At 40.0% G+C, this 24,098-nt stretch overlaps 1 protein-coding gene across 2 annotated transcripts in view; it reads right to left on the bottom strand.

Moving 5' to 3' along the window:
- Window positions 1–1,423: 1,423 nt before the first annotated feature.
- SERINC5 (serine incorporator 5) overlaps window positions 1,424–24,098 on the bottom strand; it is a 46,188-nt gene continuing 23,513 nt past the window's right edge. Inside the window, exons 4-12 of one of the 2 annotated variants that reach the window (XM_081880775.1) lie at window positions 22,829–22,911; window positions 18,373–18,466; window positions 16,834–17,045; window positions 15,424–15,519; window positions 14,434–14,560; window positions 12,263–12,329; window positions 9,465–9,504; window positions 6,324–6,468; window positions 1,424–5,494 (exon numbers count right to left, since the gene is read on the bottom strand). In XM_081880775.1, the coding sequence (XP_081736901.1) occupies window positions 5,347–5,494; window positions 6,324–6,468; window positions 9,465–9,504; window positions 12,263–12,329; window positions 14,434–14,560; window positions 15,424–15,519; window positions 16,834–17,045; window positions 18,373–18,466; window positions 22,829–22,911 (1,012 nt within the window). In that variant the 3' untranslated portion in view covers window positions 1,424–5,346. Of the gene's footprint in view, window positions 5,495–6,323; window positions 6,472–9,464; window positions 9,505–12,262; window positions 12,330–14,433; window positions 14,561–15,423; window positions 15,520–16,833; window positions 17,046–18,372; window positions 18,467–22,828; window positions 22,912–24,098 lie in introns of both variants that reach the window. The other variant, XM_081880774.1, reaches the window with a different exon arrangement.

Below are 24,098 nucleotides of genomic sequence, written 5' to 3' on the forward strand. Positions count from 1 at the left end.
AAACCTCTCCATTCATAAGGAAATCAGCCTGGAGTGCTCACTGGAAGGACAGATGGTGAAGCTGAGGCTCCAATACTTTGGCCACCTCATGAGAAGAGAAGACTCCTTGTAAAAGACCCTGATGTTGGGAAAGATTGAGGGCACAAGGAGAAGGGGACGACAGAGGACGAGATGGTTGGACAGTGTTCTCGAAGCTACAAATATGAGCCTGACCAAACTGTGGGAGGCAGTGGAAGACAGGAGTGCCTGGCGTACTCAAGTCCATGGGGTCATGAAGAGTTGGACACGACTAAACGACTAAACAACAACAATGCTATCCAAGGAGCACAGGGAACATAGGAAAAAATAAATGTATTATACACGCTTTTGAAAAACGAGGCATCTAATCATGGGGATTTAAAAAAAAACTGGCACAGTATAGAATCAACATATTGTCTCACCCTGGGTTTCAGCATTATTCTTTTTGCCAGTGTGAGGCTGACTGGTTGCTCTGGGAATCCAGTGTTATGTATTTGGAATGGAATTTAACAGCACACGAATATAATCATTTAGGCAGCAAGCGTTTCTCCTCCCACCCACTCAATGCTGTTCTGAGGATCTTCCTGACCTTCCAGAGCCAACTGAGGGGGCAGATGGGGGAGGGGGGTAGCAGGGAACAGCCTTGTTGCACTAGCTTCTCCTGCTAGCACAACCATTGCTATTTAATTTTGAACGTACCCAAGAGCAGGCTTTGGAATCTTGTTCCCCATCCACTCACCCTGTAAGTCCCCTAAGAGACAGCATCAATGTGGTGATACACACCTGGAAGAAATATTTGATGAAACACAGCACCTAGATATTGGACTGAACAAGGAACAATGGTTAATGAGTGAGGGACATTCTCAGTGAGCCAGGGTCTTCTGGGCACCATCAGTACCATTTGGGGCAACTTATTGGTTTTGTTATTATGTTTTTCTATGCTTATGTTATAAACTGCTTTGTGAACTTCAGATGAAGGGCAGTATAGAAATGTAATAAATAAATTCATTGACCACTTAATGAAAGCTGAAATGGTATAGCAGCTTTAAACTAACTGACAAAAATGGTCCAAAATGGATTTCTAGGTATCAGGACATTGCAACCTGCAAAAAGTCAGGGTTTTTGTTTGTTTTTTTATTAAAGATTTTCTTGTTTTACAGAAGTAAGTGTAATGTCTCTCATATTTTTTCCATGTAACATTTTTACAGATCCGTTTCATTTGTTGAGACATTAGGGGGAGGGGAAAAAAAAGAAGGGGTGGAGGGAGGGAAGATGGGTGGGGGTTTGTTATGCCAGGGTAAGAGCATTCTCACCTACTTCATTTGCTCAAACCTAAATTTCCAGTATGGGTCCCATAAAATACATACAGTCTGGAGGAGACGTTAAAAGGAAAAAAAAAACTCCATTGCAATTTTAAACAAAGGATACTTTATTGGCCAGTTAAACAATTACATCTATAATACTTTTTCAATATTCCTAGAAAACCCAACAAAATGCTTTAAAAACCATACGCAATGCTTGTTTTACACTTAAGATTTCTCTCAAACAACTAAAAAACCCACAAATCCATATAGTCTTAAAACTGCTACAAGTTACATGACTCAAACGGTAAACTCTTTGAGCTACAATTCTCAACTCCCTCCTCCCCGAAATTGAAAAAAGAACAATATTGTATAAAAAAACTTTAAAAATTGACAATATTTAAAAAACCCATTATGAATTATGTTCTATTCTTAATTCATTCCTTAAAACTGACATGAAAAAACATTGCAGATAAAAATATATAAAAGGAACACTTAAGAGAGTTAGGATATTAAAAGTTGGCGGTACATTTGGAGAGAGCATGGGCTGCTTGGTTACAACTCCACCAGGAAGTTTTGTGTGGAAGCCTTATTGAAATGAATGGGTACAGACTGGAATCTGAGCTCCTGCACAGCTGCCATTCGCGTCAACAGCTTGTACAAGAGATCTTCCCAACAGATTGTGCCCCACACTTTCTTTGCTTTCAAACACTGCCAAGAAACATTTACGGTAATAGTTTATTTCACACACAGTAAAATAAAACATAAGGTTTATTGTGGACGTTTAATGGATTTTCCTCTACCTTTTAACAATATTCTTAATTTCTGTAGGAGATTTTTTTGGCAAAAGCAGGTGGTCTGAGTGCTGCAGTAACCCAAACTAAACAGTTCTTTAAAGTGGGCATTTCAATGCTAGAAAGATTTCAAATTTGACAATGTAGTTTTTGCAAATCTTGTTTAAATGACTTGTGAATTACGAGTTATCACACACTGATTTTACAGGAAACGTCAACTGAATAGGATTTAAGAGAATCCAGGAGATATATATATATAACATTTTTTCTCAGTTATAATTTCGTGATAAAGCACTTAGTAGCACAAATAGATGCTGGATAGTGTGAGCTGCATTGTTAGTCATGGTTATTAGTAAGGTCAGTGGATTTAAGGCCTTTAAAAGCCACGTGGAAAAACCCAACATGCCAACTCTGTTATCGCACAATAAAAGGATTGTAAACAATTGGACATAATTGTGTCTCCTTTAGACTCATCTTTATGCATGAAGCATTCTTCTTTTGAGTGCTGTTCTTCAGATTATAAAGTACAAAGACACATTAAGTAAGGAAAGGAGTCAGTAGTGTAAGAAATTCAGTACATTTTTAAATGGTCCCTGGGGTTCCCTTTCACAGGGTCATATTTGAGCACCAGCATTTTACATGTCTTTGCCATTTGCAGTTTACATATGTCTTTGCTATTGTTTCATTAAAGGGTTCATTTCTCTCTCTCTCCAAACATCAGAATACAGAGGCTAGTGAAGTCTCCAAGGAATTATTCTAGCAAGTCCTGGAGATGATAAAGGTCACTTTTAAACAGTAGCACCATTTCCTCTTCCTGAGCTTATCCCAGCTGCCTTTTTAAGCACACTCAAAAGGCAAGACACTATGCTGTCTAATAAGCCTTAAAACTCTTCCATTGTGTGTACCACTCTCAAAGATTTGAGAGAATAAAAGCCCCATAAAAATTTCAAGAACATTCAATATAAAGAGACTGAGGACATCTAGGGGTTCACAGTGGTCCAATATCCAGAACTTAATTAAAGTAGCATCAATTAGAAAAGGCTTGCTTGATACAGCAAATGCTGTTCTGTTTGATTAGAGAATAACAAGTTCTCAAGTAATCTGAGGAAACATGGAGACTGGTGTTCCAAAGCAGGTTATCACTCTCTTTAAACCAAGGGTTGCTACCCTTTGGCCCTCCAGATCCTGCAAGACCAATCATCCCTGCCTGTGGGCCAGGCCAGCTGGTCCCCATGGGAGGTAGAGTCCAACAGGTTAGCTACCCTAGCTTTAAACACAGAAGCTGAATTCATTACAGTAAAACCAGGTGCCTCAAAGATCTGGCTAGTGAAAACTGAGCTTCCCCTGATTGGATCAATTTCTCCTATTAAGCTGCTTTAGGATTTTGCTGATGCTTTCTGCTTCAGAATGCTCAATCAACAAAGCCCTGGTAACATGCAGCTCCTCTATATATGCATGCCAACCAGCCCTATAGAATTCACTAAGCCCTGCATAAACTAGTGGGGGGGGGGAATAAGTAAACAACTAAGCAAGATAAAACAGGAAAAGTGAGCATATCTGTTGGTTCAAACCTTGGAATTGAAGTTTAAGGAGTCTTCATTACTCTGAAAAGCAGCACCCCTCTGTCAATGACAGATGGCTGCCATCTCCAATTATCAGGAAATATTAAGCAAAAGCAGCTGTTGCAAGTTAATACAATAGCCAAAGCATTAGAGCATTTCCTAGGTGGGCCACACAACCACTACTCATGCACCTTTTGTTTTAACAATTGAACTACATTGATTTGCTTTTTTAAACAAAACAACTTACTGGAACATGGCAGCTGAGATACCACAGCTAACCTCACAGTTAGCAGAATGTTACTACTTAAATTACTGCCATTAATTTTCATTGGTGACATTGGCATGCATTAACATTAAAATAAATCTAAAAAGCAATATGCTAATATTTGAAGCATGCATGCCCTTTCGTTCATGATTAAAATAGTACACAGCGCAATTTGAGGCATGGTTACTCAGAATCTAGTCCTATTTTATTATATGGCTCTTACTTCCAGGTAAGTGTGTATAGGATTGCAGGCTTTGTGCACTAAATAGTTATGACCCAATAGTTTTCTCTTGCAACATTCCTCCACCCACATATAAGGGCTTGCAAAAAGTTAGTTCTGATCCTAGTAAAGAAAGACTCACTAAGCGGACTTTGGTATACATGGGAAATAGAAGTTAGAACGTTGATATTACAATGAGTTAAATTTGCTTTGTCTCCTTGTAATCCTCTACCCATAATTGATATAAAATAATCACATCAAAACGTATTTAGGGATGAAATCTGGGATCAAAAACGTGATGGATTATTTTTTAAAAAAAGAAACTTCTGTAAACAAATTCTGAACATTCCCGATTATTTTTCAGGGTACGGCTACTTTACAATATAAGTATTTACCTGATTTCTTAAACTCTATTAGATCACAGTTTTAAATAAGTTTACACATTGTAGACTCTTAACAACCCCTGCAAAAAAAAGGAAACTCTCCAGACTTACTAGGCTACCTATAGGCAGATTTGTATTTTGTTGCTCACTGCTTCTGTTCTGAATATTTTATTAGATGCATTCACTCCCAGAGTGACTCATAACAACTTTCAATTGCACCAACCTTTACAGTGTCTTGCATCCCAGTCAGGTTTTCAGATTCTACATCATGTCACCCAGTGATTCATAAAGGTGCCTTTCATTAATAGCATAAATAAATATTTCTATACCCACAAATCCTTTTCACCCACAATCTACATTTCCAATAATTTACTATGAGCATCTAATAGAGGGAAAAAAAACCCTCAAGCTGATGTTGTTCCCACCCAGGACAACATCTTCATCTCAGTGAAGTTTTAAGTTCCATTTTGTAATTTTGTAATCTACGGGTTTGGTTTCTTTGTCAACAAAAAAAGTGGGGATCAATGTCTGCCAGGACTGTAACATGTCAGCATCAGTCTTATCACCAATTATGTTTAAGAGAATCCAGAACTTTTGACTTCCAGACTGAAGTGCCACTTTTAACTAAACTTGTTCTCCAGGCTCTCTTAATTCACGTAATGTAAATAAGTTTTCAAAACCAGACTCTACATGTGTGATTTCATAAGAGTTAATGTAGTATCCTAAACATCAAGGTTAGGATAGCTAGTACTCAGATTTATTTTGCCATTCCCTAAGCTGATGGACTTGTACCAGAAACAGCTTCACACCGAGAATTCTCTAGTTGGGCAGCAGAAAGGAGCCAGAAGAGTCCAAACGTAGAGGAGGACACACACCCAACAGGAAGCCATCTTAATCCAGAATATTGACCAGGTTCCAGCAAAGAATTTTTCAATTGCAGCACTTTCATAACTAGAAAGATAAAAATAAGAGATGGGTGTAAATGAGTTGGCTAACCCATTTGTTGTTATTATAAAAGGCTGATAAGGCAGGACTTCGTTTTGCAGAAGCCACGCTGAGAAAAGTGAGGTGCAATTTCAATAAAGAATTTCATCTTCTGCAAGGTTCATTTCATTATTCTTTGTTTAATCATTCTAGCTACAGTGCAACCCTATGGATATTTACTCAGAAATGTTCTGAATTCAATGGGGCTTACTTCAGGAAAAGGTTCTTGGATTGCACTCTTACTCATGCTTAATAATTTAACCAATTTAACAGGGCCAGAAATTAGACTGGTGGGTCATGCAATTTACTTATTTCCTGCCCCTTAACATATTTTTAATCTGTATCACATTGGTTAATCTTCAGTCTTCTGGAAATGAAACTGATGTTATTAAGTTGCATATTTTTGTTAGAAGTTCAACAGTTTCATTCACGTGTTGCAGTGCTTTGACATGTTCAAATGTAAGCTAAGTTTATCACCATTCAAATCAAGACAAGCTAACTTCACCAAGGACAGGATATTAAATACACATAACACAAAACAATGGTTATAATTTATATTGTGGATTTCAAGTGCTGCATATATATTACTCAATTACATATTAATCTTCACAACAGCCTTGTAAGACAGGCCAGTATTATTAGCCCCATACGGCAGGGAATCAGAGGGGTGAGACTAAGACAAAGTAGGTTTGTGGGTAAGCTGAGATTTAGCCAGGAATATCCTGTTTAGCACCAAGCCACTATGGTAGCATACCAACTCAGTGCTATAACCCTTTACTCCAAGAATGTGACTTACTGAAACCAGTGGGTGACCGTCATCATCACATAGAGAGAAGCCAGGAAGAACACAAAGTGGAAATAAGCATAGCTGTATACAGTCCCTTTCTTTTCATCATATATTACTCTCTGACCACTCTTTCTGCCAATAGGCTCTTCAACATCTGCTGTGAAACCAAACACATATAAGAAAAATGTTAAGATTTGGTTCAGGACTAAATCTTCAACACCACCCATTTACTTTGAAAAACAAGCAGAATGTCATTTTAGGAAGAACACTCATCTTTCAGGTCATACAAAAACACAAGCATTCCATAAGCACTTATTATAGTCTTTGGGAAATTAATTATATTTAATATGGACTTTCCTAAGGAAGACACTGGCATTGTTATTCTGGGCCAGGAAGAATCAAGGTACTGAATGTAACCAAGGGGAAAAGTTGCATTTTAATTTAAGAAATGTTCTAACTGAGAATGTTTGTTTGGCTCCTTCCTGATATGAAAAGATATAAAACTAAAGATCTTTCTATTATGGCAGGGCTTTGGGTTCAAATGAACTCAAAGGTGTGAGTTCATTACTGTTGACTCAGTTTTCCTGTCTGAGAGTAATTGGTATATTTTGTCTGCTTTGTCTTCTGCAATATTCATTGTACAATGTAACTGAAGATTACATTGGCTTGTATCCAACAGTGTCATTCAGCTAACGGTAAAACTCCCACTAGTGGATTTTCCAAAGTAACTTGCAGTTGTGTGACATGTGCTTCTTATGGAGGTAAAAGCTCCCTACTGAAGGTGGAATGTGGGAACTTCAAACTTCTGGACAGGTGAAATAAGCACAACCGAGGCTGAGGAGGAGACATAAAGTGCAGGGGAGCAAAAATAAAAGAGAACCAAGTCTATAGCTTGATGTGAAGGCTAAGCAGGCACACTGCTGTCAGGCTGGAGATCAAATGATTTTGAGGTAATGTCATATTGTGAGAACAATGGAGACCTGCAGTTGTAAGCAGAGGGAACTAGGATCCAAGGGAGGCTTCCACTAGAATGGCGAAGCCTTTGCCAGTCTGATTGGGGGGCTAAAATAACTGAACCTGGGAACCTTTGCATGCAAATGCTATGCTCTATCACTGAGCTATTGCCTTTCTCTGCTTGAAGCATTTATTTGTCAATTTATGGTGACAAGAGCTTCCAGTGCCTGGTACTCAGTTCATCTTCCCAGATTCAACACAGCATCGTAAGTTACTGTTGGTACCCGGGAACAGATTTCAGAGAAGAGAATGCATGCAAACAGCACAGTTAATGAATAGAATATGTATGAAATACAGTTTTTGCCAGAAAAAAATATTTCTGTTCTGTGGCCCAATATGAGTAAGGCCCTGCCCTGCCAGCAAAACCTGCAACTTATTCAAGTGCAATCCCTTTGGAAAATGATGCTCTTCACACATTTTGTACTGTAGTATCTGGACCTCTGGAAACAATTGCCTGGAGCTATAGGAAGAGGGGCTTGTTGCTACTTGAGTGCCTATCGGGGACTCTCAAAAGCTATGAGTCATAGCCCACAAAAGCAACCTTTTCTTACAAACTTACCGTATTTTTTGATCTATAAGACTCACTTTTTCCCTCCTAAAAAGTAAGGGGAAATGTGTGTGTGTCTTATGGAGCGAATGCAGGCTGCACAACTATCCCAGAAGCCAGAACAGCAAGAGAGATTGCTGCTTTCGCTGCGCAGCGATCCCTCTTGCTGTTCTGGCTTCTGGGATTCAGAATATTTTTTTTCTTGTTTTCCTCTTCCAAAACCTAGGTGCGTTTTATGGTCTGGTGCATCTTATAGAGCGAAAAATACGGTACATGCTCCTCAGAAAGGCAAGGTTGGGAATTTCCCAAACAATTAAATTACTGCAGCTATCATGAAACTTTACACAATCACATGCTATATATAGTTCCCCATTCAGGAGAGCTTGCGCACTATGAGTATTGCAGAAAAAAAAACAAAGCTCGCAACAAAACTGGATGGGGCAGCTGTAATGTGCTCGTCCTCTTCCCACTCTCCAGCATGAATCACTGGGAGATAGAACTATTTGGGAACAGAGCAAGCGACGTTAGAATGAGTATGGTTTGAACAGAACAAGTCAAAACAGGAGTTGAATCTCTTACTATATGCACCACACCAACGCATAAGCAAGAAAAGAACTATGCCATTTTCCATCCACAGATGTTCTCTCTCTTTGAAAAGCAGTGCCTGTAATTAACATCCCTGTGGTTGCAACTGTTATTTTAAGTTGCACGACTCTCTTCCCTGTAGTTATACATATCTACTTTCCCCGCACACCATAGCAAAATCTAAAAAGTAAAATAAAAATAACCCACCCTTTGAGAAGACGGAATGCACTTCGATAGAAAGTGTTCCATAATATCTATGCGTCTTTGGCTTTACAAGTGTTTTACATGCATTTAAGGTTTCTTACAGTGTTGCCCTATGCCAACATTTGGAGTAAACAGCCTTTAGCTCTGAGCAGAACATGTCACACAGCTATTTGTATCGCTGGCATTCTTGGGTTTACTGGGCAAATCACACACAACCTCTCTCTTCCTATTCCAAGGATCGTTTGGCTGTTGCCATTTACTAAGTGCAGAAAGTTCTCAGAATGCGTCAGGGAAAACACTTTGACTACCTCTTACTGAACTGTCTCTATGCATCAAAAAGGGGCGGAGAAATGGATGCCCTGCCCCCACAGCTTTCCTATCTATTCTTGCATCCCTCTCCTCGCAAGAGAAAGCATGCGCTAGTTAGGGAGAAATGTCCATTCCAATGTAAAAAAAACGAAACACTACACAAAAAGGTAAGAAGAGGTCTACAAACACAAGCAGCCCACTCCCCTTTTCAAGGTAGTACAGTGGTACCTCGGGTTACATACGCTTCAGGTTACAGACTCTGCTAACCCAGAAATAGACCTCGGGTTAAGAACTTTGCTTCAGGATGAGAACAGAAATCGTGCTCCAGCCGCATGACAGCAGCAGGAGGCCCCATTAGCTAAAGTGGTGCTTCAGATTAAGAACAGTTTCGGGTTAAGAACGGACCTCCGGAACAAATTAAGTATTTAACCCGAGGTACCACTGTATGTATCACTATGGAAGTAGAGTTGCATGAAAGAATGAATTCCTACCATCTTCAGCAGGAGTACAGCAGAAACAGCAGCGAGCCACCTATACCATAAATACAGAAAACAAGAGAAAGCTACATTTACCAGGACAGAAACAATTAAACATGCAGAAACATCAGGGGCTTTCAATCAAAACAACAAAAAATAAATTTAGACTACTTGATATTTAGCAAGACTTCAGTAATGGTGATGGCAGGAAACCAAGAATTCATATAGGGGAAAAATTACACATACAAATGTTATGATAAATGCACAGATTTTTGAAAGTAACACAGTATAATGAAATAGTTAAAAAGTGAGAGAGTATTTTGGATTTCTCCTGAGATTGGGTAAAAGAGGTACACTGAGAAACACAATTCTTTAAAAATGCAAAAAGCACCACATTGCGATATTATAAACAAATTATTATTTTTCCAGGCAGCACAGGAATGTTGCTTTATTTGCCATTAACCTACATAAAAAAAAAAAAATTTCCTTTGACCACATGGTTGAATGCTTAAGTCTGACACAGGCACAGGCAAAATACTTTCAATGAATGCTATTGAGGTAGGAATTCAATTCTGTGCATTGCTTCCATAACCGTTTGAGTTTAAAATTTAAAACACTTTTGATAATTGCTCTAGTTTTTGCCTTCCAGTTGTCTAAGACGGCAACATATATGGTTAGATTTATCAGACATTCAAGCCTTGCAAATTCTTGAGAGATCCAATTAGCAATGTTGCCATGCATGCCAAGAGCTCTCCATAATGTGGGTAACAGTCTATAGTTTAGATGCAAGAAAGGCTTCCTATTTAACAGATGCAGCTGAAGAATTATGTTTACATTTCTAATCAGGAGACAAAAGCCCTTCTGTCATGGGGAAGAATGAAGCGCACAATAAGCTGCCTGCTGCTACCCTTTTCTTTATGTTACTATGCAATGGTTCTTGTAGCATTCTTTAAGAGCAAATGATCTAAAAGTAATTCTATTATGCTCCACTTTAGTACAGCTCTCTCATGCAGCTTGGACTCTCGTCCCAGACAGAATCCATCTGTGTTGTCTCTCACTCAGCAAAAGGAGAATCAACACACTTAAGAGCGCTCCCTGACAGTGCTGCTTGCAAGTGACAGGCGTGCTAAATCACATGGCCAACATTTCAGACTGTTGCTAGTCCAAACGAACTAGCTAGAACAAAACTGGCAGCATAGCGATGGCAAGAACTAAGCCAGCTACATTTCTGCCAAAGCCCCACACAAGGAGCTGTCATTTCTTTGAAGTACTGTACTTTGGCTGCCATCTGAAACTATTCTAACTTTACATGCTTTCAGAACTTCTATTAGCACAACAAACCTGAGATTTTTGCATTAAATGTTTAATAAGGATCAGAGGAAGTTGGTCACTCCAAACATATTTGATCTACACTGGGAACATCTGGCATGCTGAACTGGTTCACAAGTCACATTAAACCACAATTTATTTTAAAGCAAACCTCGGCTTTCCAATCATGGCTTGTTTGAGGGAAACAAACCCTAAGTGCTAGTTCACATGTAACCAGCCTGCCCAGGGCAGGAAAGGGTTAGTAAGGGAGGAGTAACTCGGGAACATTTGAGCAATGTGCACCAGTTAAAAACTATGCTATAATGTGACATTGTGGACCAGCTACTGTATAGACTTGACATCGCCACAATGAACACTGGACCAGTTTTGTCACTTCAGATTATTCCATTTTTAAAAATACATTAATTGCTGCTCCACAGGTCGTTCCAGTGTAACATGCCACACATTAAAAATGAACTAGTGCATAAATCCTATGAATCAAGTTTCTGTAGACAGATCGTGCTATAAAACAATTTTCACTCACTCCCCCTACCACACTACTGTGTGTGTGTATGGGGGAGCAAGGACTAGGCAGCTCCCATACTTTGAAGCACACAGGATTCCCCGCTCTCATTGTTTATACTTTCTGAAGGTATGTTTATTTGCCAGATGAGCCTCAGTTGTTTGAATTGCACAACAAACTTTTTAAAAAGAAGGTGCAATTACAACAAAGCAAATATGCAATTTTGTGTGTAGATGACTCTCCTTAAGCCTGTGCATAACCACTTGAATTCAGGTTCCTGCCTCCAACTGGAGATCAGCACTACCTGAACATATTTTCAGCTAAGTACCAGAAACTCCTAGAAACTTACACAACTGCTTATACACTGGCATAAGAACTAAACACAAAATCTGGTCAAACCACATGACTGACATTTGCATACATGTGTTACCACTGTAATGTGGAAGTTTGGCTATGCAGAAGATTTTTCTTTAGTGCGAGGGATATCACACCACCAAGGTAGCAGCTCTAAAGGTAAGAACAGTAAGTTTGAGCAAGTGAGACTTTCCCAGCGAGATCCAGGCAAATAAACCTGGGAGCTTTTAGCCACATGAGAGAACTTGGGGAGCAGGTTGTAACTGATTTGTGGGGGCTACAGTTCTTAAAAGATAACAAGAGCTTGATATCAGTGACTTATGAGGAGAAAGCTCAAGTACCAAAGCTTAAAAACATCTTGCAGAGCAAAGACAGGTATAGTTTGCAGTTTCTTCAATGTGACCACCACTATGCCAACGTTCGATTGTGTTCTACAATAATATTGAAACAGCCCTGAGTTTTTGCACAGAACAAGAATGTGTTATGCTTGTACCTAGTATCTTGTAAATGCTAATGAGGAAACTGCAAATGTGTGTGTGTGTGTGGAGCATATGGAACTTTCCATGAGAGAGTGCATGGACTTGGCAGAAAGAGACATACTGCAGAACAAAGAAAAATGTTAACTGACTTCAGTTTCTGGTGTGGCATATATTCCTCTCAGGGCTTCAGAGCTTGCACGTGTTGTTGAGGTCAAGCTAGACACAAACAGGAAAGCAGAAATTAATCAGTGGGAATGCGTCATTCTTAGAAGCAGCCTTGCTGAAGAGACATCTTTTCTAACAATAGGTTGAATAATTTCTGGAAGGCACTAGTCCCAAATGAATTCAGTGGAACAGAGGAGGCCCGATAGCTCCAAAAGGATTGTTTAATAGAAGTTGACCCTTTGGGGAAGACAGACTCCTGCTGCAACCAGAAACCTCTGTAGAAATGGTGTTTCCTAATAGCTTGCCAGACTTTAGAGAAAACAAGGAACACACTGGCAAAACAGACCCCTTCAGTCTTTGCACCCAATGCTTCACTCCTGATAGCTCTGTGAAGGAAAGTTTTGTTTCTGCATATCACCCTAGAATGTTCAGTTCACCATGAGTTCATGAAAACATTGCATTCTGACTTGTTCTTAGTCTGACCTGTTCTTAGTGCTTGGTTGACCACATATATGGATGAATGCTGTATATTAATCACTAGTAATAGATTAAGTCTTGTTATATCAATCACTAGTTATAGTTTAATAAGGAGGTTTCCATGCCTGTCTAGTTCTGTGTTCCCTTTCCCATCCTTTAATCTATTGATGATTAATGGCAATGTTGTAATCCTTTGCCTTGTACTTGTGTTAACCAATCAGCAACAAGCACATATGTGGCAATGCTGTAATATTCAATAAAAGGGACTCCCCGAGACATGCTCGAGAGATGCCTCCCATATGATACCCACCACTCGTCTGCCGTTTATTTCAACCCAACAGCTCTGCATTGCTCCAGGTGGTCCAACCCAAAACCACATACCCCCAAATTGGTCTAATTTGGTTTGGACCAGCCAGTGGCGTAGCGTGGGGGGTGCAGGGGGGGCCGGCCGCACCGGGCGCAACATCTGGGGTTAGGGCAAATCCACGGGTTAGGGGGCGCAAATCCACGGGTTAGGGGGCGCAAATTACTTGCCTTGCCCCGGGTGCTGACAACCCACGCTACGCCACTGGGACCAGCTGAATCTGGTGCACAGCCCCAGTAAAAACTTGTATCTGTATATGAATGAGCACGGCAGACATACTCTTCCCACAGGAACTTAGGTTTAATCAATCTTCCACTAGAGGTTTCGAGATGAAGGGGACAGATATTTTACCAGTTTAGTGTTTCTTCAAAATCAACATACTACACACCAAAAGGACATACCATTCAAATTTTGTAAAGACCACTCTAGTGGGAGAAAACTTCAGTTTTACAGGTTTTGTACTACTTTAGAGCCTATTTCACTCATTCATGTTCTTTGAGAGAAACAGTATGTAAATGCCCTCTTACATCAAGGCAAGGAAAAAATGTACATGTTGTACTAGAGAAACACTATTAGGAAGATTACATAATACTGGTATGATGGATCTCTATGCACTGTGTAAACATTTTGACTCTAGTACCATAATTTCTATTAGAATACCAGCAATAATATGGCCTCTTAATGGACTCTAATTAAACTACAAAGATTGTATCATCATCTCTTTAGGATGGTACCTCTGTACTGACCCAAGCATATAGATGGGGACTCCCTGCCTTACTGTTCACTTATATAGTAGCTTCATAATTTACACACGCCAATTTACATTTAGCAGACATCAAATTGTATGTTGAATTGGTGCCAAATAATAACTGCTACCTCCCTCAGAAGTATTTATTAGTTAAATTTCTGCCCCCTCAATCCTCCCAGAGAAGCTCATGATAGGAAACAACAAAGCAAAACAAGGCAATTAGATAAAAACAACTAAAACCATTAAGAACATTTAAAAGCATTTAAAACCAGCTAAGATTGCCAGGAACAATCAACTATCAGATGCCTGGGTGAACAGGAATGTTTTAATGTTAACCACAATGGAAAGATGCATTTCACAGTGGGGAAGGGGGATATTCAACAAATGGGGAACCATCACCAGGAAGGCCCTGCTATAGGTCAGCACAAACTGGGCAGCACCCAGTGACAGCACCACCAGTAAGACTCTCCTGCCGATTATAGGGCCAAATAAAGTAGACTGATGCAAGTTTTCTAATTCTATTCAGTTACTTGAATACTTCATTACAACTGCAACTCAAGACATACCAAGAATATAAAATGCAGCAGAACAGGATGGCAGTACCCAGTCCAGTCACCAAGTTTTCATCCGTTTGTAGTCCCTGGCTAAATTCAGGTACACAGATCGTGATGTTCTTCTGATTCTCATCTAGGACTTGGGGGAAAAAAATCACAATTGGCATGGCTCATTTTATCTTTCAGTTATATGATTTGATACATCCTAAAACTGTATTTTTAAATTAATAAAATATATATGATCCATAATGAAACACAGTGTACTACTGAAAAGGCTAAACTTGCTGTTCTTTTCTATTTTACGGTTTGCTGCATTCATTCATTCATTCTTCACTTGACTAAATGGCAAGGTCTGAAAAGCATCACTTTCCCCCACTCACCCCAACAACCAGCTATTACACTCTGCACCAAGAGTGGGAAACTGTAGCATTCTAGATGTTGTTGGACTACAATTCTCATCATCCCTGACCATTGGTCATGCTGCTTGGGGACCTTGATGGCAGTTGGAGTCCAACAACACCTGGAAGGCCATAGGTTTCCCATGCCTGTTCTACACCCCCCAAAACATACTTTCTCATTTTTTTGAGTTAGTGACACATCATATTCTAAAAATAAACCCTCCAGTAGTAATCATATAACATCTTCCAAACAAAACATTAAAGTATTTCATTTTTTTTAAATTGCTAGAAATAAAACCAAAGAAAACTCTACATTCTATGTATCAGCTGAAGCTAAAATATATATATTAACCTTCCCCAGCCTGGTGCCTTCCAGATAGTTAAGCCTACAGTTTCCTTCAGCCTCAACCAACAGGGCCAATTATCAGAGATGATGAGAGTTATAGGAGACCAGGCTAGGCAAGGCTGGCATAGCCTGAACTATATAGGATAGATTCATGTCCTGATATGAATACTACAACAGTATACTAACAAGTGAAGCAGAGACCTTTATATTGCCATTGGTGTAAATGCACATATAATTCCTGATCCAAACTAAACTTACTAGTTTCTGGTGGTTTGCTTGAAAGAGATGAAAAGGTGAGATACATGACATAGCAGCTGATAATGCCTGATTGCAGCAAGCCAGAATGTGGCTGACCTAAAGTTAAAAAAAGGAATATTATTAGTAATAATTGTTTTAATACATTTTTGAAAAGCTTTTAGAGAATGGAAATGTATCTTTTCTTTTTTAACAAAAGCTTTGGATCTAACTCACTAACTCCTACTGCGATTTTTATTTTATTTTTAGAATTAGATTTTTCCAAAAGTGGCAAGTAAAAGACACGATACAATTTGCTCTCATAGCTGGTCTGTCAAAAGGGAAGGGGGATTCAGAGTTACCCTAACTCATTTACATCTCTGAATGTTTTCTGTCACCAAAGGCTTGATATTAAAGACTCAAATGGATAAGCAAGTCTTAGAAGACATAAATGGCCAAGAGGAGCATTGAACTTAAAACCTCTGTGAAACTATCACTAACTTAAGTCTCACTGATTTCGATGAGTCTATTATAAGCATGACTAATTAAGTAATTGTAAGCACAGGAAGCTGGCAAAATTTATCCTGGCTTAAATTAGGATGGCGTAAATTATCCCTATTCCAAATTTTGTTTAGAAGAAGAGCTGAGGCAGCCTAAGTCTGGTAAAAGGAAAACAAACCTTTAAAATTGAGTTTGATTTACACGAACCTTTTTGGTGCTCTAAGTTCTGCTGACAGAGGTTGGCTTAAGTCTCTCCTTGCCTCAACCCAAGAATCAACTTTTCTGGGGATTTTACACCAGCATAGATTCTGCCAACTGAGTCAGATTAGCTCCAGTTCAGCTGGGTTGAGAGAGTTACACTATCCCGCCAAGATCTGCCTACTCTAAGCTTGCACATCCTGGTGGATCTTGGGTTTGGATTGTGCTGTTAGTCTGGCTCCAACCCATAAGTAGTAATAATAATGCAAAGATTCCTCTAGAAGGCTGCCTATTCATTCCTCTAGTCCAGCATGGCAGTGGTTCTCAGAAATATGCATTTAACAGCATCTGCTATCCAATCCTTTTTTAACTGGAGATGCCAGGAATTGATCTAGGGACCCTCTGCATGCCAAGGATGTGTTCTGCAACTAAGCTACAGTCCTTCCTCTCAGTACATATGGCAAATTGATGCATGCAGGTAAGCCACAGCAGTGCTGTGACCTGATGGGGCTATACAGCAGGCTTATACAGATGGGCCGTTAGAATTGACAGTGGGTGCTGGCGGATTATTTTACACAACAGAAATTCAGCTGCTGGGTCAGAGACTGTGACAAACAGACAAGTCCCAAAACGCAGGCAAAATTCTACTTCTAAATATATTGAGGTTCAGTTACGGCCAAGGAAATCAACAGTAGTTCCAGCTAAAGTAATACCAGACCAAAAGAGCTTGCTTACGGTTTTGGACACAAGGCGAGATGGCTATCATTGAAATAAGCAAGCACAAGCCGCCATTGACGCCAAGCAGGATCTTGTTAAAATTGCAGCCATCGGCACGTGTGTAAAAGACAGCCATCACAATCAGAGCTCCAACAGCGACGGAGTACAAAATGAGAGTCACAAGAGCTAAGGAGCCATACCAGAGCTTATTGTGCCTTGTGCCAGATGTCCTGTTGGGGAAAGAAAAGGGCAGCATGTATTTAGCTGAAGGGAAAGCAAATGAATTCTATGGATTCATTGTCAAGAGGTATCCTCATGAGGATAGTTCATTATGGGGGAAATTTGCTGTATTTATATTGTTTAATACAATGGACATTTCTAAAGAAGAACAAGCCATGCCTTAATTATTTGAAGTGAGCATGGCCTACTGCATACAGGATTCACAAACTGATATGGTCTATGCATGTCTGGAGGGATTATAATACAGTAAATTGTGACCAGCTATAGGATGAACCTTCAGGGCTAGAAAAGTCAGTGCTTGGTTCCATGAAAATGAATTTGGGTCCAGCGGAATGAAACAGAACAGGATCTATTGGGAAGCACAAAAACTACCATATCTTTCCGTGTATAAGATGTCCCCATGTATAAGACGCCTCCTCTTTTTTGGGACTCCAAATTGATAAAATGGGGGGAAATTGCCCAGAGTTGTTTTGGAGGGGAGGCGAAAATCATTCACCTGCAGGACCAACACACCCAATCGCACATCAATGAAGCAACCAATCGTCAGCACGTTCGCCAAAAGTACAAGGGCTGAGGACTCCTCAGAGAGGAAAACACTGCCCCCCCCCAGCATTTGAGTATAATGCAGAAATCTCAAGAGGTTTACATTTCTTTCTTTTCCAAAGTTCATGCATTTCTAACGTTTGTGGAATGAAAAAGAGTAATGAAGGCACTGTTGCACCATGCATGTGAAAGTTTTCTGCAGCGATAAAAACTGTGATAGTCACTCAAAGAAACAGCTTGTAATAAATAGTAAGTGAAAGACCAAAAAAAAAAAACCACCAAAAAAAAAAACACAAAAAACCCCAAACCCCATTTATCCACAATTTATCTTATTTTTCAGTTACATTGACTTTTATACATAATTAACCTTTGACAAAAGAAATCTAAAAGATTAAATTTGAGATTTGAATATTGGGAAATTTTAATTAGATAAACTAAATTAAGTTAATAATTTGCTGGTAAAACTTATGAGTCTAGAGAGTAGGAACAAGAGGCGTGAGGAAGTCCAAGGATGTTTATGAAATGATGATATCTGAAATTGATATGTTTTTATATATATTTATTGTCAAACAAAATTTAATAAATATTATTTTTTTTTAAAAAAAAAACCCCCAAACCCCAGAGTCAGGAATAAAGGAAGCAGCATGGATAAAAAAGAAGCACTCTAAAAGATATAATATGAGAATGCCTGATACAAATGCTAAATCTGATCACAGCTGCTATTCAAGGCAATATAGAAACTCACACAAATGCGTGCATGTGCAAGATACATACCAGTTCTTATTCCATTTGTGGGCAAATTCTACAAGCAGGATGAGTTGAATGAGGATAAAGAGGAACCCTCCTGCAGCACCTACATAACGCCATGCTGTAGGACAGTAAAGAGTTGCATTGTCAGTTTTGACTCAGATAAATGAATTATTTTATTCACTATACAGGTTCTTTTTTTAAAGCAATGAATTCATGGCAAAAATCGGAAAGAAACTGGTTCACAAAAAGTGCACTCCAAAATTGTATTTGGCAGATTTCTGATGGTCCAATATTCTGTCAACTAGCCTAAGAATGGGAAAACTGTGGTCTGATGTTGCTGGGCTCCAGCTCCTACCAGTTTCAGGCAGCATGGCCAATTGCAAGAGATTATGGGAGTTGGAGTCCAGCAGCACCAGACAGTCCCAGGCTCCCCGATCCATGTTCCAGCCCATTTTACATTTTCAACACTGCAATATGACTGCAATCACTACTTCATGAAGAGCAGAATGTGCATCGTTTGGTTGGATAAAGCAGTATCAGATCTAAAATTCTGAGGATTTTAAAACATTTTGCAACTACCGTAATTCTTAAAACTGAGATTACAATGCGTCCATTTAAAAACAATGTAACAAAGTAGGAAACAAGTACTGTTTTATTTTTATTTTTATATGTTACAACTGTTTTTATGTTGGATCTTTGTATACAGTTTAAGGATTTTTAAACATTAAGTCATTTGGAAATGCGTTTTAAATAAATAAATATTACATTTTAAAAGTTTTATTTAAAAGACATATAAGCAAAAAGGAGGATATAAATATTACTCAAAATAAGGCAACTCAACAGCAAAATATTTCTCTTGCAGAGCTACCCAGAATTAAAACTATATTGGGTAGTGCATACAAAACTGTATACTTAAGAACCTTTATTTAGACTTTCTATACTTAGAACCGAAAGAAAGTGAAGCATAAGAGCCCCAAAGGGCCTTTATAAGACAACCCCAAACAGCAGTTTGTGGCTGAAACCAGATGTTTACCTCCAGATTCAAATTTAGATGGCTTTACTGTATTCCCACCAAAAGGGCAGATTCATAATTGTATTCACACTGTTCCTTAGCACTCCAAAAACACACACAGCATATTTTTAATGAAAGAGAAGTGCAAACCAACATTAACATTTTGTTCAATATATAAATTATATGTGGGGACAATCTAATCAGCAACGGTTTTCTGTGCAAACCACATACAAAATCTTAGCAATGCAGCTTAGGTCCTCACATTTTAAAAAGTACTCAAATCAAAGAGCCAATTAAATTATAGGCACATACAAAAGCATGGAGTGGCTGCAAGATGGGGCTGTGTGTTACTCCATTGAGACTGCTCAGTGCAGCTAAGCTTCATTACAAGGCCTAGTAACATGTGCTCCACCAACATGACTGGTTTCTCTCCAGTTAGTGGACTGAAAAAGCAAGGAAGTGAATGGGAATGGAGCTGCAGACTTTGAAGTTGTCCTTCTTCATGGCTTGATTTTTCAAAAAGTGTCTCATTTTATGGACAATTTCCGTAATTAGATATCCTGCAATTGCATGTGTGAGTGCTTACAGCCTAAACTAGTTAATAAAAGCACCTTCTTATCTCTAAAGCCTTGGGATATTCTACATGTAGCCTAAACTATCATGTATTTTTCTCCTCCTAGACCTAGAGGATTTGGAGATTGCCATCTGCCAGCATTTCTGACAAACAACAAATAATCTTAATTGATAAGAACTGCTGTTCAGACACAGGATCTTACAATAATGAAATGAAAGCTCTGCAAGAAATCTAATTTTGCACTACTAGACATTGTCAATTTGGAAACTAATGAAATTGTGGGAGACTTTAACTGAAATTGCTGCTGACTTTTAGCAGCGCTAGATCAAATGCAGTTTGGTTTAATTGTTCCACATGAAGAACAGAACAAATCACTGACTACTGCAAGCAATGTAGTCCAGCTGTACTAATATGCTTAGACTGAGCTAATCATATCAGGCTTGACATACCAACAAGGTCTTTCACATTCCATAGTGAGTCATTGCTCCTGCATTCATTGGGAGTTTTGCTGCTTGAAAATATGCACCTAACACGTTGGGGGGGGGGCCGGAAATAAACCATATTTTCAAACAGCAATAAAGTGATGAAAGGTTTTCTGCCTCATATAATAAACAACCACCCACACATTATGAATGAAGTGGATAAATGCTGTATTTGTGTAGCCCTGATGTATGGCACTTTAAGTTAAGGAGAGAAGGAGCATCCTGCAGCTGCAAGTGCTCAACAGGGTATTTTTCTGAAGGGGGGAGGGATAAGCAAAACTTATTTGCTATGTTAAACATGCAGTTTGCACTTGCAGTTTCTAGGGAGCATGGGGAAGCATGGCTGGGGTTAGAGGGAGGCTAACTGGGGTTAGAGGGAGGCTAACCTTAACGGGACGTGAGTGGCGCTGTGGATAAAACCTCAGTGCCTAGGACTTGCCGATTGTATGGATGGCGGTTCGAATCCCCGCGGCGGGGTGAGCTCCCGTCTTTCGGTCCCTGCTCCTGCCCACCTAGCAGTTCGAAAGCACCCCTAAGTGCAAGTAGATAAATAGGTACTGCTTTCTAGCGGGAAGGTAAACGGCATTTCCGTGTGCTGCGCTGGTGCTGGCTCGCCAGAGCAGCTTCATCACGCTGGCCACGTGACCCGGAAGTGTCTCCGGACAGCGCTGGCCCCCGGCCTCTTAAGTGAGATGGGCGCACAACCCTAGAGTTGGACACGACTGGCCCGCACGGGCAGGGGTACCTTTACCTTTACCTTCACCTTATCCCTCTTTGCTGCATTCACAATTCAAAGTTCCAACTCAACTGCCCTGAGAGGAAAGATGTTATCGGCATCAATTGCAGCTTCCCTACTGTGACAAACTGCAGCTTTATTTTGGTGCGGGAGAGTAAATAATACTAATACTAATACTAATACTAATACTAATTATTATTTATTATTATTATTATTATTATTATTATTATTATTATTATTATTACCCCGCCCATCTGGCTGGGTTTCCCCAGCCACTCTGTGTGGCTTTCAACAAAATATTAAAAATACATTAAAATACATTAGTCAAATTCTCTGCCACTGGTTTCTAGCATGAATCAGGTCTTCTCCCCACTCCTGCTGCCATACATCATTTTTAAAAATGCAGATGTGTTTAATGAATTATTGTATAGTTAGGCCTTTTAGAGTTTGGTTTTTTTTGTTTTTTGTTTTTTTTGCACAAGTTGCTGGTAGGCTTGCAGGCCTGTTTCTCAGGCACAACCTTGAAAGGGATTCTGGTCACAGCCACAACATACATTTAATGGACTCTCGTACCACTTTAAGAGTCATGCTTTCCTCCAAAGAATCCTAGGACAGGGGGAGCCATGACTGTTAAAGTGGTATAATAGTGCATGAGCCTAACTTCATCTGCTCCTGCTCAAACTCTTATATTTCACACAAACACTCTCCTTGTCTGTCTTGCATCTGCAGCATGAATATCCAGTCCCTACTCCTGTCATTCTGTTCCTGCTTATCTCTTCCAAAAGTCGAGCAGGTGAGAAAACACAGCACCATGCTTCAGCTGTTTCTCCCTCTCCCTCAAAAGGGCTGTGACAGATGTCATCCATAACCAATTTAGCATCTCTGGTTAAAGGTAAAGGGACTCCTGACCATTAGGTCCAGTCACTGATGACTCTGGGGTTGCGGCGCTCATCTCGCTTTACTGGCCAAGGGAGCCGGTGTACAGCTTCCGGGTCATGTGGCCAGCAGGACTAAGCCGCTTCTGGCAAACCAGAGCCGTGCATGGAAACACTGTTTACCTTCCCACCGGAGTGGTACCTATTTATCTACTTGCACTTTGATGTGCTTTCGAACTGCTAGGTTGGCAGGAGCAGGGACCGAGCAATGGGAGCTCACCCCGTCGCAGGGATTCGAACCACTGACCTTCTGATCGGCAAGCCCTAGGCTCTGTGGTTTAACCCACAGCGCCACCCGCGTCCCTAGCATCTCTGGTTACAGATAGGTAGCCGTGTTGGTCTGCCATAGTCAAAACAAAATAAAAAATTCCTTCCAGTAGCACCTTAAAGACCAACTAAGTTAGTTCTTGGTATGAGCTTTCGTGTGCATGCACACTTCTTCAGGTGTCTGAAGAAGTGTGCATGCACACGAAAGCTCATACCAAGAACTAACTTAGTTGGTCTTTAAGGTCCTAGCATCTCTGGTTATCTGCTATCAATTGATACTCAGTGGATCAGAGATAGAGGACCAGTGCCTCCTAGAAGAAGCTCCCTAGACTCCAACCATCACCATCCCGAAACACTGGCCATGCTTGCTGGCGGTCATGGAAGCTGGAGTCCAGTAACATCAAGAAGGCCACAGGTTCACCATCCTTGTAATAGATGAAGGGAAAACACACACCATTCTTTTAAAGTTAGTACCTTTAAGAAAGGTATCCTGGTCGGGAATGAAAAAGGCTCCTGAGCACATGGCGGCCAAGACTAGAAGTTTAATGAACCAAAATCTGAAGAGGAAAAACAAACACAGAGAATTTAATTTACTTAAGCTGTGAAAATCAGATAACCCATTCTAGGTTCATTGTTTATTAACCTGTACAAAGAGGGGCGGAGGTAACTTAAGCAATATCACCTCTCCTTATAAATACAAGGAAATGAAAAAGAAATCGGCTGGTTTCTCACTTATTCTTGTGTTTCTTCTGCTACGCTCCCCAGTTCAAAGGATTTAAGAGGAGCCCTACTGGATCAGGCCAATGGCTCACTGGTCCAGCATCCTGTTCTCACAGTGGCCACCCAACTATGGGAAGCCCCATAGCAGGACTTGAATGCAAGAACACTCTACCAACTTGTGCTTCCCAGCAATTGGTATTCAGGGACATATTAGTCTGACAGTGGAAGATGGAACATAGCCATTGCGGCTGTGTCTGAAGAGAGAACATATAGGAGCTCCATCAAGTTGGGATTTAGAAAGAGACAGTGCAAACAGTGTACTCCCCATTAACTGTGTGGCTGCTATTTTTTGCAATGTACCATAGGATCCGAAATAAGCACAAACAAACCAAAAGACACCACAGCTATTGCACTGCAAAAGGGGGCACACAATTGCACAGGAAAGCAAAATAAAATAAGGAAAGAGTCCTCATCACTATGAACACTGTCATTCAGACTTGACTATCCATCCTGAATGAGACACACCTTGTGTGCACTTTAAATATGTTTAGGTTTGTTCTTTTTTTAAAATGCTTTAAGAATGGTGCATGTGTGAGCTAATGAAAATGACAGGAAGTCAGCAAAGAAATCCATGCAAACATAGGAGGAGGAGAGGTGGGTATATATAGCACTGGAAAAGGAACTTCTGCTAGTATTGTTTATTCAGTGCTATGAATATGCTCAGGGTTTCTTTAAGAAATGGCAAAGCCGCAAAGAGCTTTCAGCAGTAGAGGAGAAGCAGCTGGGTAAAGTGCAAAGCACATAAAACATTTGTAACCATCTTCCTGCTTTGCTCTGCTCCCCCTGAAGGAAGAGGAGACACTGGGCCATCCAGGGACGATACTGGACCCACCCACTCCTGACTTGTAATAGCTGGCCTTGACACCAGACTTCTGGGTGGGGAGGTTAAATGGGGGGAAATGTTGGCTCGACATGAATGATTTTTTGACTAGGGGGAGGTTGAGATTGGCCCATTCAGCCCAGA

Source organism: Podarcis erhardii, assembly GCF_964252035.2.
Source record: "Podarcis erhardii genome assembly, chromosome: 11".
In the NCBI taxonomy this organism is placed as follows: Eukaryota; Metazoa; Chordata; class Lepidosauria; order Squamata; family Lacertidae; genus Podarcis; species Podarcis erhardii.